The following is a 17150-nucleotide window of genomic DNA, read 5'->3' as shown; positions in this document are numbered from 1 at the left end:
ACACAGACAAAATGTTCTTGTAAGTGCTCCAGTGTTGAGTAAGGAAGTGTTGATGAAACCTGCCATTTCCCTTAATTGTGCCCTTTTCAGTTCTTCTACAGTTTGTTTTACTGGAGCATCAGTTCCTCTGCAAATCCGGCTTGAAACAACAGTACATTTCTCAAACATTGCTCTACTGAAGAAAAAAAAAAAAAAAGACTAGGCATGAAATTGCAGAAGCTAGCAAAAATTCAATGTGGTGGCAGAAACTATAATACTTTGTATAGACTGAAGAAAGACCAGAAAGGCATCTTTTTTTGACCAATTTTTTATTGTTTGTACACAAAAGCATATTACACACGAGATGGGTACAGCATCTGAAAAACAAAAGAAAACAAATGTTTTAATTGTTTAATACATCAATGGAGGGCCGGTGTCCTGCAGAGTTAACCAGCTAATCAAGCTCTTACTAGGCATACTAGAAACTTCCAGGACCTAGTTTGGACACCCCTGTCACACATTAAGTACAAAGATCTACCAAAATCTCTTCTCAGGTGTGCTTGTTTCTTATTCTAAGCAGCTGCCACATGTGAGAGAACTACAAAACCCCGCTGTGACCCCGAGGAAGGCAAAGGTTCAAGGCCAAGTTGCTCTAGTTGCAATCAGTGAATTTGGAAATTAACTTTCTTCCGTATCTCCTAACCTAAACTCACATTTGCAAGAAATGCAGTTTCTGATAAACTTCACTGCAGGAATTTCAATTAATACACCTTCAATGACAAAAAAAAATTCATCATGAAGCTCATAAGACCAAACTACTTTCTAAAATGCCGACAGACAAACTAAAAGGACTAGTTCACTTTCAGAATCAAAATTTCCTGATAATTTACTCAACCTCGTATCATCCGAAACGTTCTTTCATTTTCAGTCGAAAAGAAATGAAAGTTTTTGAGGAAAACATTCCAGGGTTTTTCTCCATATCAATGTGGATCAACAGGTTGAAAGTCCAAATTCCAGTTTCAGTGCAGCTTCAAAGTGCTCTACACAAACCCAGCCAAGGGAAAAAAGTGTCTTATCTAGCAAAACCATCAGCAACTTTCTAATAAAAAAAAGAAAAGAAAAAAGTATATACTTTAATTACAAATACTCATCTTGCACTAGCTCTGCGATGCGTGTCTTCACGCATTACATAATCATGTTGGAAAAGTCAAGTGTGGTTAGTTCTTCATCTGTGTACACAGTTTCAAACAGGTACGGTAGGGTGGTAAACTCCATCTCATTTTCTCCTCCAACTTCAAAATCGGCCTACATCCTTGTTTTACCTTTTTTTTTTATATATAAAGGGCATTTGACTTTCTTTTCACATTCCCCTTGTAAACACTGGGTCGGTGCTTTTTTTTGCCTACATCACGCATGATCTTTTCAACACAACTACGCAATGTGAGGTCTAGCTAGTGCAAGACCAGCATTTGTGGTTATAAAATTATAGGATAAGACCCTTATTTCTTGACTGGGATCGTGTAGAATCCTTTGAAGCTGCATGGAAATTGCAATTTGGACCTTCAACCTGTTGGCCACCATTGACGTCCATTATATGGGGAAAATATTGCAATGTTTTCCTCAAAAACCTTAATGTCATTGCAACTGAAAAAAGGACATTAACATTTTGGAAGACATGGAGGTGAGTAAATTATCAGGAAATTGTGTGCAAAATCAGCAAGACCAAAATTAAACTAGCACCGTCTTGAATACTTTTTTGCCACTGCCACAGTGTAAAGGCATGCATGTACTGGGCAACTGAAAATGGACATAACACACCTCAAACACACAGTACCAAGTAACCAGCCGTACAAATTCTGTTGGACTAATAATTATGCGTTTCAGAACAGACACTGGTATTTTAAGAAACTTTAAGACCCTTACCACACGAATCCTGTGCCCGATAGCCTTTGCGGGAAGGTTGCTCCTAAACTTGGCACGAACCATTCCACTGTTTCCATGAGCCCGTGTGACTTTACCCCAGATGACGCGTGTCTTGTTGGGTTTACCGCCAGGTGTTGCAGTGGTCCTTAAGACAACAGAGAGAACTCCCATTAAATATCATTTTTGACTATGGACAGAAACCAAATAAGACCATTGATAGAAATTATGCAACAGTTTCACAACCACATTCAAACAGAACATTTACAGATAATGTACTCACCCCCTTGTCATCCAAGATGTTCATGTCTTTTTTCTTCAGTCGTAAGGAAATTATGTTTGAGGAAAACATTTCAGGATTTCTCTTCATATAATGGACTTCTACGGTGCCCCGAGTTTGAACTTCCAAAATGCAGTTTAAAAGGGCTGCAAACCGAGAAGAACGGCCTTATCTAACGAAACGATCATTATTGAAACAAATTGATTTATATACTTTCTAACCTCAAATGCTTGTCTTGTCTCATCTCTTGATGTGCATGCCTAGTCTGTGTAATCCGGGTCAAGACAGTTAGGGTCTTAAACTTCACAATCACCCTACAACGCGGTTTTACCTTTTTTTTGTAAAGGGTGTTTGATCTACTTTGTATGTTCACTTTGTAAACACTGGGTTGGTACTTCTGCAGCTTTCTAGGACGATTTTGAAGTTGAAAACGAGATGGGAGTTTTTCAACATATCCTAACTGTCTTGACCCAAATTACACAGACAACGCATGCGCATCGCAGAGACGACACAAGACAAGCATTTGAGGTTAGAAAGTACATAAATCAATTTGTTTTGAAAATAACCAATCGTTTCGCTAAATAAGACACTTCTTCCTCACCTGGGATAATTTAGAGCCCTTTGAAGCTGCTTTTAAACCACATTTTGCAAGTTCAAACTTAGGGGCACAATACATATCCATTCTATGGAGAGAAATCCTGAAATGTTTTCCTCAAAACGACTGAAGACAGACAGACATGAACATCTTGGATGACAAGGGGGTGAGTACATTATCTGTCATTTTTTGTTCTGAAACTGAGCTAATTCTTTTATGTTATAACATACTAGATTAAGTGATAAAGTGCATCAAGAACTTCTAGAATATCAGAGAGACACACTGTGCTGACATAACAGCAAAAGCATGATCTCACAAAGTCTTGAGTGACTTGTCCATTGAACACTTCGCTGTGCATCACTTACTTTTTTGCCTTGTACATATAGGCACAACGTTTGCCCAGGTAGAAGTCGACCTCTGAGCGGGTGTAGACTCCCTCAAGCTTGAGCAGAGCTGTGTGCTCACGCTGATTCCTCAGGCCTCGCTTGTAGCCAGCAAAGATGGCCTTGCTCCACAACCTTATAAAGAAAAGGTAAACAAGTCAATTATCTTTAACCATGTATATGCAATAAGCAACACTTAACCCTTTTAAATCTGACAAAGCATAGTTGGTAAAATGGAAGTATTTACTGAATCTTTAGACAAAATATAAAGTAAAAACTCTGAATGCTTGTTTGTTGTAGATGGTATTTAATACATCAGCCTTATGGCTTATAGTATAATACAGCAGGAATATGAAATGGGGGGAAAACAATTATCTAGAGCAGGGTTCCTCAAATCTTACCCTGGAGGTCCAATGCGCTGCAGAGTTTAGCTCCAACCCTGATGAAACTCACCTACCTGTGATTCTCTAATGATCCTGAAGACCTTGATTAGCATTCTCAGGTGTGTTTGATTAGGGTTAGAGCTAAACTCTGCAGTGCATTGGACCTCCAGGGTAAGATTTGAGGATCCCTGATCTAGAGGCATAAACTAACCAAAAATTAGATAATAAGGTTTTATATATATATATATATATATATACATACCATTATTCTAAAAGGCCGTTACTTTCTAAAACTGTGTAAATGAACAATTAATTGACAGAATGCATGCAGAAGATTACAACAGATTGTTTATTCTGAACATTTATAGGTTTCATAAGACTAAATGCATTACTGTCATCACACATCAGTACAGATTACATTGCTGACAGCCCTTATGTCTTACCTTCCAGGCATGATGATGATGATTTGACCAGGCTTCTAACCTAAAATAACAATAACAAAAACATTTAGAGTGAATGGCAATAAATACGCAGTCCTTCATTGTGCTATTTAACACGTTTACATTGAGTACATTCGCAATACAGTAACGTTAGCGTCGGAGCTGCGGCATGTTTATCTTCCTCAATGCTACGCTGCTAAGTTCTTACACAAAGTTATACGTAGTTCATAATTGTTACTACGCTTTCAAAACAAGCGTGTCAGAGTAGAAACTAACACGCATGATAAACGTAAAATGTATGTTTTGACAGTAATGAGTTGAAATGAGCTCCGCTTCAGTTTAGCCTGAGCCAACTGGATCCAACAATCCGTTTAAAATCGGAAGCATCTTATATCGTAGGAGGTTAAACTTTGCGGAATATGGACTTTAGGTGTATTTTCATCAATACTGGTTGGAATTGTGATTTAGTTTACATAACACAAGACTAAAATGTCACATTTTAAAAGTCGAGCTCTAAAACGCTCACCTGATTCAGTCTCAAAAATGGAGGAAAAGGCCACTCGCAAGGAACGCTGGGAAAATGTTAGCAGTGGTGTCTGAAAATCTGCCTGATTAAAATGAAAGCGTTTTAAATGTTTTTTCCTCCCGCATTCAAATTATAGCCTACCATGTTTCCAGCTGCCCCTAAAGCATTATCAATAACTAAAGCAAAATAATAAAAGTAATAATAATAAAACCATTTTTTTAAATCGCTTTAATTTTAACGATTGTATTTTTTGACAACTATACACTAGCAGTCCAGAGTTTTTGGACAGTATACCCTCATATATTCAAACCTATTAGTTTAATTGGAACAAAGTAAAAGGGAATGTATTAAAAAGTAAGTTATTTTCAAACTTCAATACACAATACTCACAAATCATTTTGATAATTTAAAAAAATAAGTTTTGTAATTATCTTAAATGGCCAATTCTACCTAAAATGAAGCATTTTCAGTTTAGAATTATTAGCAATGAGAAATTTTATGGAAAAGGTTACTTTTTGAGGTAGATCTCCCTGTTTTTTTTTGTTTTTTTTTAGAGGTGCCTGAAACCATTGAACTTTTTTTTTCTTGTCCAGTCCATAGACGGTCCAGTCACATTACAGTTTTGGCAGGGTATCTACAGCTGGCTAAATATTGATATTAGTACTCAAGTTCTGTCATTTAATTTGTTTCAGGTGTTGGTTTATGCATATGGTTTACGAAAAAGATGGTTACAATGGGTAAAAATCATATAGGCTACATAAAAGTAAGTGGAATAACAGTAAACCCTCTATAAACTGTTTAAAAATGTAAAAAAATACATAGAATCTTTAAAACACTTATCCAAAGATAATCAACCCCTTGGTGAATTGTATTAAACCATATTTGAGTCTCTTTCCTTTTAAGAATGGTAATATTTTGTATAATCTTTTTTGTTGTTTGTTGTGTAAATTTATATACACATGGATATTTATGTATGATTGGACATTTAATTATAGGAAAGTGTGTATTTCTCATATGCATATTGTTTTCCCCACTTGAGTTTGTGAATTGATATTGTTTTTGGACAGTAAGATTTGTTGTTTTTTTAATGCCTTTTCTTCTCTGCTCACCATGGCTGCATTTATTTGATCCAAAGTACAGCAAAACAGTAATTTTGTAAAGTATTTTTACTTTTTAAAATAAGTGTTTTCTATGTAAATGTATTTTAAAATATAATTTATTCCTGTAATTTCCGAGCTGAATTTTTAGCATCATTGCTCCAGTCACATGATCCTTCAGAAATCTTTATAATATGCTGATTTGCTGCTCAAAGCATTTAAAATTATTATTGTGATGTTCAAAACATGACTCAAAGCTTTTGAATAGTATAGTGTATACTGTTATTTGTGTTACAAAAGTTTTATTTTAGATAAATGCTGATCTTTGGATCTTCCCATTCATCAAAGAATCCTGAAAAAATGTACTGTTTTAAGTATTTATTATTATTAATGATAATAGTAATAAATGTTTCTTGCTCAGCAAACCAGCATATTAGAATTATTTCTGAAGGATCATGTGACCCTGAAGACTGGAGTAATGATGCAGAAAATTTAGCTTTGATCGCAGGAATAAATTACATTTTAAAATATATTCAAATTACATAAAGCAGTTATTTTACATAGTAAAAATATTTCACAATTTTATATCTTTTTGCTGTATTTTGGATCAAATAAATGCAGGCTTCTTAAGAGAATTCTTAAAAAAAAAACATTACAAATCTTTTGACTTTCTGCTTTATCAGTTAATGATCGGTTAAAGGTACAGATAACCAATTATTAATACATCAAATTCAGATAAGACTTACAACAAAAGTCATTTGCAATCTTTAAAGAAAATATTAAATGTATTTTTATTCAATTGGATTGTACTAAGGATTGCATGGAGTATGAAGAAATAGGATGGTGGTGATGACTGCTGTCCTTCTTCCTTGTTCTTATTTTGATAAAATATGGTGATCTTTGTATCATACAAACTCACAACTCTTTACAGTTATTTTGAAGGTCCAAAAATATGTTTTTGCGCTCCAACATTTTTTCTAGCCTGGCTAAAAGGCTGATGTATCTGCTCGGGTCGTGTTCACATTTTCAAGGCTCTATTCCTCTTAGGAAAATTACATTTTGTTGCTTGTGAAGTTCTTGTCATTGTTTGGTCTTCCAAGTTTTGCAGATAGACATGTTGGCCATAAAAGTGCTGCAGATGGTATACATAAACCCAGTGGCTTCATTTGCAAATTTCTAAGGACATTAGAGCAGTAATGATCTCTAATATCTCTCAGTAACTATATTTAGGGGCTCATGTCAGCCTCCCCTAAGTTGCTTTGACACTGAACAACCTCAAGCAGCAGTGTTTTTATACAGTAGAATTATGTTCAAGATGGCAAAAAATGCACTGTTGGACTAAATTCAGGTATGATACTTTATTTTGATGGAAAAGGAAACTGTGAAGCCTGAAAATATCTTCTTTTCAGGTTCTGGAGCTGTTGTATTTCCATCAGCGTTCTCCTCTGTTGTTTCCTCAACATCATCCATGTCTTTGCTGTCCTTCTTGGATCTGAAGGGATTTTTAAGCTGAAAACAAATGACATTAGTTACAAAACATAACTTTAGTACTCATTAGTAAAACATACAGATTTCTATAAGTATAAGCACAGATGTTAGGTACACTCTTAAAAATAAAGGTGCTTCACGATGCCATAGAAGAACCTTTTTTGTCTAAATGGGTCTATAAAGAACCTTTAACATCTGAAGAACCTTTCTGTTTCACAAAAGGATCTTTGTGGTGAAAGACGTTTTTTCAGATTATAAGGTAAGAAAGAGATGGTTCTTTAAAGAACCTTTGACTGAATGGTTCTTTGTGGAACCAAAAATGGTTCTTCTATGGCCAGATTGACAATTGACAGATTTACTCACCTCTTGTCATTCAAGATGTTCATGTCTTTCTTCCGTCGTAAAGAAATTGTGTTTTTTGAGGAAAACATTTCAGGATTTCTCTCCATATAATGGACTTCTATGGTGCCCCTGAGTTTGAACTTCCAAAATGCAGCTTCAAAGAGCTCTAAAGGATCACAGCCGAGGAAAAAAGGGACTTATATAGCGAAATGATCGGTTATTTTCTAAAAACATTTACAACTTATTATTATTACAATTTATATACTTTTTAATCTCAAACGCTCATCTTGCCGAGCTAGACTAAACGAGCATTTGAGGTTAAAAAATATATAAATTGTAATTTTTTTTTCTAAAATAACCCATCGTTTTGCTAGATAAGACCCTTCTTTCCTCGGCTGTAGAGCCCTTTGAAGCTACATTTTGGAAGTTCAAACTCGGTGACACCGTAGAAGTCCATATGGAGAGAAATTCTGAAATGTTTTACTCAAAAAACATAATTTCCTTACGACTGAAGAAAGAAAGACATGAACATCTTGGATGACAAGGTGGTGAGTACATTATCTGTAAATTTTTATTCTGAAAGTGAACTACTTCTTTAAAGCACCTTTATTTTTAAGAGTGTAGCACACTAAAGACCTTTTTAAGGATGTTTGATTTCATCATCTGTAACTTCTCTCTGAAGGTCAATTCTGGTAGATCGTTCTGTGTTGACACATCGTGACTCTTCCGTTCAATCTTGACAGGTTCAGCCAATGGAAATTTCTTTGCCAGCAAGTCAAAAACTTGACTGACCAGCAGCTCTGTCAGATGATCCACCACTGTCAGACCGAAATCCTCTTCTTTGATGATGAAGGGCATCACTGGAGTATTTTCAGGGAGCGTCGCAGGACGGGGGAAAGTGGAGGACACAAAAAGCCGCTGCACGAGCTCCTCCACAAAATAATGGAGAAAATCTCTAGCTGCCATTCTGACCTCGTTTGTCTTGTGTCGTAAGACGCAGTTCATTAAATGTGCAAGCCTATGATGCAGATGTTCTGAGGCTGTGCATGTGTTGTCCTGCGAGCTGAAGTGACCGCTACACTTTGACATATAAAGAGCGGTCATTAGTGAGTCAAATAAGGTGGACTTTGACCTGTCACTGTCTGATGGATGATGATCTGACTCCAGGAGGAAGAGTGACATTCCACCTTCAGACGACTCAAAAGTCGGCCGCAGAACTGGGACAGACCCAGTTTCCCATCTTCTGAATGCTGCAGTGGGATTCTTTGACCAAGCACTAATGACATCCTCTACAATGTATTCGATTACATTGCTTGTGACCTCCACCCAGTGACTCGGCCTGAGAGCACATGGGAGTTTGCCTTCTATTGCCGCAAGAACCGTGCCAATGGCTGTCGTGGCTATTGCGCGGGAGATGTGGCAACGTAAAACACCAAGCTTTCGGATGACACCACTGATCAGTAACTCCCCAATATCAGTGCAGAAATCATCAGGACGAAAGTAAACGAAGCACGGTGATGAGGCTGCATTGATCTTCAGCACACTGTGGTGCATCACAACATTCACCCGATGAAGAACTTCCTCCACCACAATGCCAGCGAGTTCAGAGGAATGCGAGTTGTCTTGACCCAGAGAGTCACTGAAATCGCAGTCAGCGCTGCTGAGGAGACCGTCCACCGTGATCCCAAAAAGAGATTCAAGCGGATGCACATATGGAAGTTGTTCCACTTTCAGGATCACTGGTCTTTCTGATGTGTCTTGTTGAATATCTTCAGTAGATGAGGACGTTGATGGCCTGTTTGACTTCACGACGGCAGATGGAGTCATGCTGACTATCTCAGACAGTTTTGATATTAAATCAGTCGCAGTTGTGGCAGCTGACGCTGCAATGGAAGTTAACATTTGATAGATTTGCTGTCTGGAGAACTGAGTGGAAAAAAACAAAATGAGTTATGGTTCTTATGATGTGAGCTAGTTTTTATCACTTTAAGTTTATGTTAGGTTACAGTTTGGGTATTTTTAAACCTTTGTTCCAAAACAAGGACTTGTTACAATTTGATTCTCCTTGATTCAGTTTGCTTTCACAGGGCGACATTTCAAAGGGATTGTGTTTATACCGAAATATGTTTACGCAAGTCACATGTGAGTAAAACTCTCATCCTCTGCTAATAGCAATCATCCATTAGGATGGGTTGACACGTTAGAGCTATGGACTAGCTAGCATTACAACCACATGTACAAATGTATAAAATACTTGCTTACTGCTTTAAAGGGGTCATCGGATGCCCATTTTCCACAAGTTGATATGATTCTTTAGGCTCTTAATAAGAAGTCTACAACATACTTTGGTTAAAATTTCTCAATGGTAGTGTAAAAACCGCTCTTTTATCCTTGTCAAAATCAGCCCTTTTTAGAGCAAGCTATTCTGTTGCATGTTCCTTTAAATGCTAATGAGCTCTGCTCGCTCCGCCCCTCTCTGCCGTGGGATAGTCTCGGCCTCAGATGTCATGCCCACGAAACGTTGGCTAAACGTCTGATGCATATGGTACACTTAACTGCAAACACAATGTCGAAGTCGTCATCTGATTACTTGAATTTGATCAGATTTCCGAGAGACGTGAGTGTCTTGTTTAATTTCGGCCTGCTTGGAAACAAAGCGCAGACTGATTTACTTGCCGTTTTGCTAAAAGGTGCTTATGCAGACGCCATTGTTGTTATACACATTTGCGAACAAATTACTGACTTACTGCTTGTTCTCAAGCAGTGTTTCAATGACTGACTTGTTGCACGCTAGTCTGTTGTTGTGGGGGCATTTCCACGCACCGAAACGTGACGCTGAACGAAACGAACTGTGATTGGTTGTTTGACATGTCGGTCAAACGGCCTTATGGGCGGGCCTTGGCCAATGAAAGCTGCTATGGATTCCAGACCTTCAGCAGTGTTGCCAGATTGGGCGGGTTTCCGCCCAATTGGGCTTCTTTTGCTCGGCTTGGACCGGAGAATAACGCATTGGGCGGGTAGACAAAATTTGGGCTGCTTTAAAAAAAATAAAAGCCGCCCAATCAGCTGTTTTTTTCTTCGCTTTTATCATTAGTCATGTTATTTTAGTACGTTCGAGCTCAAAGTATCACAGTAATATAATGTGTAGTGCAGTCATCAACTCATTTTTGCTTAACGGAACCCTTACTGGTTTAGTTTAACAGAGACCTGTCAATCAATTTACGTCTTTTACGTTAGTGAGATGTGATGACTTGTGAGTGACGGGGTTTTACATTACATTTGTTTCTCATAACTTTATTGTGCACTTTTTGCACATAAATTAGCATTTTTTTTACTGTGGACATTGAAAATGATGCTTGCATTTTTCCAAGGGTTAAAGTCATCGGTTAATTTCCACTTTGAAAAGATTTCTGGACATTTTACGCATATTTTCAGACTGTTTTGATCCATATTCCTGTGAAATTGATTATCTTTATTTTATTTTGTCATTATTCTTTTTTTAAAGAGATAAAAATGGTCCTTATCAACCTTGACATGGCAATAAAATTCTCATTATTTTGGCAGTTAAAATTTGGGCTGGTTTTTGTTGAAGTGGGCGGGTTTTGGTAAGCTTTTGGGCTGGAAATCGTCAACCTGATCTGGCAACACTGACCTTCAGCCGTCAGTCTGAAGGTCTATCTACGCGAGACTAGCTGTAGGATAACAAGCCATAATGTTTACTTTAGCTGCATTTAGCCGTGTTTAGCTGCGAAACTTGCTAACCAACACATTATTAAGAAAGGCCATTTGCAAAGATGCATAAAAAACCCTTATACTCACTTCTGCTGGGATTGGCGCTTTCCTGTCAAAAATGAAAGTAACGTTATCCTCTGTGTCTTCAGCGGCTCAGATGTCGGGAGTAAATGACGACTGCTATGTTCATTATTACATCCAACAACAGAACACCTCAATCACTCAATCAGAGACATTCTTGTCTTCCGCTGCACCTGATTTGACACAATGGTGATCGGAGTCGGACTGTTTCAGCTCGGTGAGGGCGAGTCTAAGGTAAGGCGCTCATGTCAATCAACTATTGTGGGAGCGGCCGACACACCGTCAAGAAGCTGAGAATGAGCTGATTTTAAAAAGGGGATATTACTTTTAAAGATAAAATCATTTTATCATTGTAGGGTGGTTGTGTACACAAACTGCCAACACACATTAATGTTCAAACAACATGTAAAAATGAGTTTTGCATCCGATGACTCCTTTAACAGATAGATTATATTTAAGACTTTAAACCTTACAGCTTTCCAGATTTCACCACATACACACTGATTTAATAACTTCAACTTGTAACTACCAAAATATATCCAGCTTTATCCTCATACACTTTTATAGTGAAATAATGAATATGGAAAAGTAAACTTACCGGGTAGCTCAGTGCTGCCTGTATCACTTCCAAATTCCTGAAAAATAGACAATTGTCGCAATATAATATAATATGCAGTGTTGGGAAAAGTTACTTTTAAAAGTAATGCATTACACATTTTTTTTTATTGCGTTACTCCCTAAAAAAGTAACTAATTATGTTACTTATAGCCTACTTTTTTTATTTTAAGTAATTCTGAATCTGTTTTTTTTTTTGTAAGTGAGATTAATTAATGCTTGTTCACATTTATTCTAGAACTAAAGTGACATCTTACTCCTGATTTCAATCAATAAATGAGAAAAAAGTAACTGGCATTAGTTATTTGGAAAAAGTAATGCGTTACTTTACTAGTTACTTGAAAAAAGTAATCTGATTACGTAACTCGCGTTACTTGTAATGCGTTACCCCCAACACTGATAATATGCCATACATACAACAAGCAGATTGGAAAATGGATGTATGAATAATATAATTATAATATAAGAGAAAATAATAAAATAAGATATAACATAATATAATATATAGGACAAGTAGATTGAAATTGGATGCATGGATGGATCAATGAATAATTATATTACAAAAGAATATAATATTAACATATTTAGAATGTAAGGAACAGACATACTGCTCAGTCAGATTCCACATGAAGTTGCAGATGACTGATTGAAATGTGACATCCTTCGGTTGTGGCAATGCAAGTTGTGCAGCTAAACGGGCTGCAAAAGCCAGTTCTCTGTGATGCTCTGACTGAGCTATATTATCAGAAGTCATTGTTATCACAAGCCACTGTAATCAACCAACTACAATACATTTCCAATTTCCGGATAAATGTGGCTCATAGATTCCTGCAGCTTCATTAATGGTGTGCTGGCTGTGACATCATTACAGTGTGTGATGTTGATACTGTCAAAGATTCTAATGGAATGTTTGTGGAATGCAGACTCCTGCTTGAAAAATACACTACACACATCTACCTTATTTTTCCATGTAAAGCCCCGTTCAGATAGTTCACCTAAAAATGGAAATTCTCTAATCATTTACTCACCCTCATGTTGTCCCAGATGTTTATGACTTTCTTTCTTCAGATGAACACAAGCAAAGATTTTTTTAGTCCTTGTAAGGGGACACTTCCACAAAGTGAAGACGATGGTCAACTTTAAAATATTAGTATTTGTACTTACATATGCTTATTTCTTTAAAGTTGCTTAGCATAATAGCTTGTGAAGTGTGTGCAATTTTGCATGTTTTTATTTGACTTATTTTTAATGCTTGGATTGCTTATACTTTTTTTTCTCTGTGTATGTAATTGTTTTATTTTTACATTTTTATTTTGATTTGCTTAGTGTCAGGATTTGAACTGTTTTTCAGTGTTTTCCTAGTGTTTTTCCCCCCTGTGTTTCCAGTGTTTTGGTTTCTTACTTTGTCTCCCCCTTTGGTTCAGTGTATTTGGTTTCCCCTTTTGCCCTTATTTGGACTACCCCATCGTTTCCTTGATTGTGTACACCTGTCTTGTTTAGTTACCACTCCCCTTTGATTATGTTTAAATAGTTGTTTGGTTCCAGTTTACCTCGTCCGGTCTTAAAGTTTCAACGTGTTGTTTGTTCCCTGGATTTATGTTCTTTTATTTTAGTGTCTTCCTCTGGATCCTCATTCCCCGCACTGTCGTGACACTTATATTTGTTGAATCATTTAAAGTTTTAATTATCTTATATGGATGTTTTTTGATGTTGTTTCATGCCTGTGAAGCACTTTGAGTTGCATTTATGTATGAAAACTGCTATACAAATAAATTATTATTATTATTATTATTATTACCTATTTTGTTTCGTTTTCTCCCTTTGACCAAACTCTCATCCAAATGTCTGTCAAAGAAAAATGTTTTACTTGAGTAAAATTTGAGTACTTTTTACACCCGTTTATGTGTACATTAGTATAGTGTAGTAAGTGTATAGAGCGTTGTCTGTTTACATTACAGGCATATTAGTAAATTTGTTTTAAATTTATAGCTTCCCTACCAAAAAAAAAGCTATATAATTTTGAAAATGACACACAGGCCTACTAAACAAACAACTAGTTATACATTTGTTTCAAGATCTTTCATCTTTAAGGCAAGTCAATAAAATAACTTATCACCTTACTTTACTTACAGTTGATTGATTACATTGATAATTGCAAACATTTTTTGTATTACAAGTTTTATAAAATGTCAGGTTTAAATGTGCAAATGAGGCATTATTTAATAAAATATGTGCAAATTTGCATACATTTCTAGTATAAAAATCTAAACACTGGATAAAGTCAGTTTTTAAATTTTTTTGACATATTAGAGTCAAAAGTTTTTACAGAGGGAATTTTGGGTATCTCATTCAGAAAAAAACTTAAAACAGACAGGAAACACACACACACACACACACACACACACACACACACAGATTATATACTTTATTTGATCACACATTACAAGTCAAATTTCATTAGGGATCAAATTCTTTTTAAATAATCCAACAGATTAAAACAGATCAGCACATTGTTATGAATTAAACCTGTTCTAAGGGTACAGGAAACATCGCCTCTTCCAAACAAACATGCTTCCGTTGCTGAGATTGAACAGTACTTTGCCAACTGTTTGGCCCTTGTTTTAGAAATCCCCCCAATGCAAAGTCCACGAATCGCCAGCCTATGTACATGACCTAGACTACCAAACACCAGCACAATAAGATGGCATTTGTACCCAAAGTTCTCAATGATCGAGACCAATGACTGATATTTTAGAATCTTAGAGCAATAAGAATCCTCCATAAACAAGTCAAATGCACATGAAACTTCAAATAGTGTAACTTTTTTTCCATTCTGAGAGATTTTAACAATATCGGGTGTATTAGCAATTCCTAAAAAAGTGTTTGCAGGTGAGTTAAACCATTCAGACTGTACAGTAGTGTGTTTAAAGATCTGCTCATCACCCACACAGGATACCTGAGCAGCAATGAGGTCCACAAGTCTGTCATGTCTGGCAATATATAGTCCTTTAAGTGATGAACAACTGTTCATGATATGGGCTACTGACTCCAGATGTTGAGGGGGGGCGTGCAGCATGCAGAAGGGTGAATGGATGGAGGGAAACCACACTGATAAGTTGTATTTTGTAGGAAGAACCTGCAGACGTGCTTTTACGCAGAAGGTGAGGATCTCATCACTGATGGTGGCACTGCTGTAGATGGTGTGTGATACCGAGTGGTCCGCACAGGGCAGTTTTGCCAACTTTCCCTGGAGTTTCAGACTGGACCAGTACTCCATATTTTGAACTCTTTGAATAGACAAGAGAGTCTGCCTTGATGTTCTAGGCTGGAGCAGGAGAACAGTGTTGTTATGTTGCAGTCTGGCTTCCACGATGACAGATGGGTCCTCTACGACTGCATTAGCGACCTCTACAGGTCGACATTGAGAGGTCCACTTCAATTTAGTGCCTGTTCTCCAGCATAAATTATTTAAGTCTGGCCAGTCTGAGCTTTCCATTTGTCTTTCTTTTAAAGCCCAGGAAGCTATCTTCCCCGCCGCAAGCGTGCAGCACCTTCCGTTTTTTAAAATCCAGCAATAAAGATGCCCTAGCCATCTGCCTCACGCTAGCATCATCACAGTTCAGCATGTTGGTAAGGTGGGACTGTCTTGTGGCGGTGTACTCCCACATGCAGTGTGGAACTCCAAGCCCCCCGTCCTGCCTTTTCTGGAAAATAAAACATCTTGTAGAATGTGTGTTGAGACCAAGCCATTTCCTAACCACGCTTACGGTTTTGTTGTCCATTTCACGCAATACTTTTTGCGGAATATGGACATTTGCAAAAAGATGTTGAATTTTAGAAAATGCTATGTCTCTTATTGCTTGCACTTTTAGAGTTACAGGAAGAGGTGAAGCATCAATGAGATCCAGTCTGGACATAAACTGATGTGCCATGTCAGTCACTTGCAGACTCCACTCTCCAGCGATGTTAAACTTATGGCCCAGATAGTTATAGGTCTCGTGTCTAGTGTACACTCTAAGTGGCTGGTCTAAGATGGTAAAGGAGGGGGGTTGGTCGGCCCTGGATCTATACCAACGGTTGCCACCGCTCCTCCTCTCATAGAAAACTGCACATTTGCTATGCTTTACTTGTAAGCCAGACCACGTCAGGAATCTATCAGTGCATGACAACATATTTTTAATCACGCCTTCATCTCGGGATGCAACGACCACATCATCAGCATAGCCCTGGACTGGGTTCGTTGACAGAACGTGGGGCGGAGCATGTGCACAGAGCCATTTTAGCCACTGATTTATTGCAATGATAAAGTTCACAGCACTCCATGGACAACCAGTTTTGATTCCTACCTCCAGTGGTATTGGTCTGGTGAGGTATTTTCCACAGATCACTTGTACGTAGGAATCACAATATATATCTTTTATTATGTCCACAAAGATCTTGGGGAGCTGTATATCTTCCAATGCATCAATCATGACTCTATGAGGCAATGTGCCAAAGGCATCTCTGAAGTCGAGAAAGGCAATGTACAACTTAGCAGATTCATGCTTAAAATCGTCAATAGCAGTTTTTAAGCAAAAAACATGTTCATTCATGCCTTGTCGCTCAATATAAGCTTTTTGTTTGTTAGACAGAATTCCAGCATTAACCAGCCAAGGTAATATTCTTGAAAGCAGACACTTCATAAAGACTTTGTATACAGATGGTAATAGAGAGATGTCCCTCCATGTTGAGGGATCTTCTGGCACATTGTCTTTCTTCGGTATTCTATGAATAAGTGCTCCCTTCCATGAACTAGGGACTTTGCCATTAATCAAACAGGTGTTAAATATGCTTTTCAATATATAGCAAGATGTTTGCTTTGTGGCTTTAAGATTCTCGTAGGTAACACCATCTGAACCACTAGCCTTGCCATTGGGCAGATCCAAAATTACTTTTATAATTATAAAATTATTTAATAATTTTATTGATAATTACATTTAATAATTTAATAATTACATTTAATAATAACATTTAATAATTACATTGATAATTGCAAACATTTTTTGTATTACAAGTTTTATAAAATGTCAGGTTTAAATGTGCAAATGAGGCATTATTTAATAAAATATGTGCAAATTTGCATACATTTCTAGTATAAAAATCTAAACACTGGATAAAGTCAGTTTTTAAATTTTTTTGACATATTAGAGTCAAAAGTTTTTACAGAGGGAATTTTGGGTATCTCATTCAGAAAAAAACTTAAAACAGACAGGAAACACACACACTCTATATATATATATTACCTTTTTT

At 36.9% G+C, this 17150-nt stretch overlaps 2 protein-coding genes across 2 annotated transcripts; both read right to left on the bottom strand.

Moving 5' to 3' along the window:
* Positions 1 to 242: 242 nt before the first annotated feature.
* On the bottom strand, positions 243 to 4123 carry rpl35a (ribosomal protein L35a). The gene is made up of 4 exons (XM_073850646.1): positions 3984 to 4123; positions 3140 to 3292; positions 1903 to 2047; positions 243 to 356 (listed from the first exon to the last, which is right to left on the bottom strand). Exons 1-4 carry the CDS (start codon positions 3992 to 3994, stop codon positions 333 to 335), a joined length of 333 nt encoding a protein of 110 aa, XP_073706747.1. The 5' UTR covers positions 3995 to 4123; the 3' UTR covers positions 243 to 332.
* Positions 4124 to 6947: 2824 nt separating this feature from the next.
* LOC141346176 (uncharacterized) lies at positions 6948 to 12660 on the bottom strand. Its single transcript, XM_073851087.1, has 4 exons — positions 12470 to 12660; positions 11845 to 11881; positions 8070 to 9359; positions 6948 to 7112 (listed from the first exon to the last, which is right to left on the bottom strand). The coding sequence occupies exons 1-4, from the start codon at positions 12613 to 12615 to the stop codon at positions 6948 to 6950; spliced, it is 1638 nt and encodes a 545-aa protein (XP_073707188.1). The 5' UTR covers positions 12616 to 12660.
* Positions 12661 to 17150: the final 4490 nt, after the last annotated feature.

This window comes from Garra rufa, chromosome 11 (assembly GCF_049309525.1).
Source record: "Garra rufa chromosome 11, GarRuf1.0, whole genome shotgun sequence".
Taxonomy (NCBI): Eukaryota; Metazoa; Chordata; class Actinopteri; order Cypriniformes; family Cyprinidae; genus Garra; species Garra rufa.
Note: the sequence above shows the minus strand (reverse complement) of the source record. Positions and strands in the feature narration are given on the sequence as shown.

What these genes read in the sequence shown, in the direction of transcription:
- rpl35a (XM_073850646.1), bottom strand. An exon ending in TATATGTACAAGGCAAAAAA is followed by an intron (nt 2,048 to 3,139) that starts GTAAGTGATGCA and finishes TGTTGTCTTAAG; the next exon opens with GACCACTGCAACACCTGGCG. An exon ending in TCGGGCACAGGATTCGTGTG is followed by an intron (nt 357 to 1,902) that starts GTAAGGGTCTTA and finishes TTTGTTTTTCAG; the next exon opens with ATGCTGTACCCATCTCGTGT.
- LOC141346176 (XM_073851087.1), bottom strand. Translation starts at nt 12,615, where the DNA reads ATGACTTCTGATAATATAGCTCAGTCAGAGCATCACAGAGAACTGGCT. An exon ending in AGGCAGCACTGAGCTACCCG is followed by an intron (nt 9,360 to 11,844) that starts GTAAGTTTACTT and finishes TTTTCCACTCAG; the next exon opens with TTCTCCAGACAGCAAATCTA. An exon ending in AATCAAACATCCTTAAAAAG is followed by an intron (nt 7,113 to 8,069) that starts GTCTTTAGTGTG and finishes ATTTGTTTTCAG; the next exon opens with CTTAAAAATCCCTTCAGATC.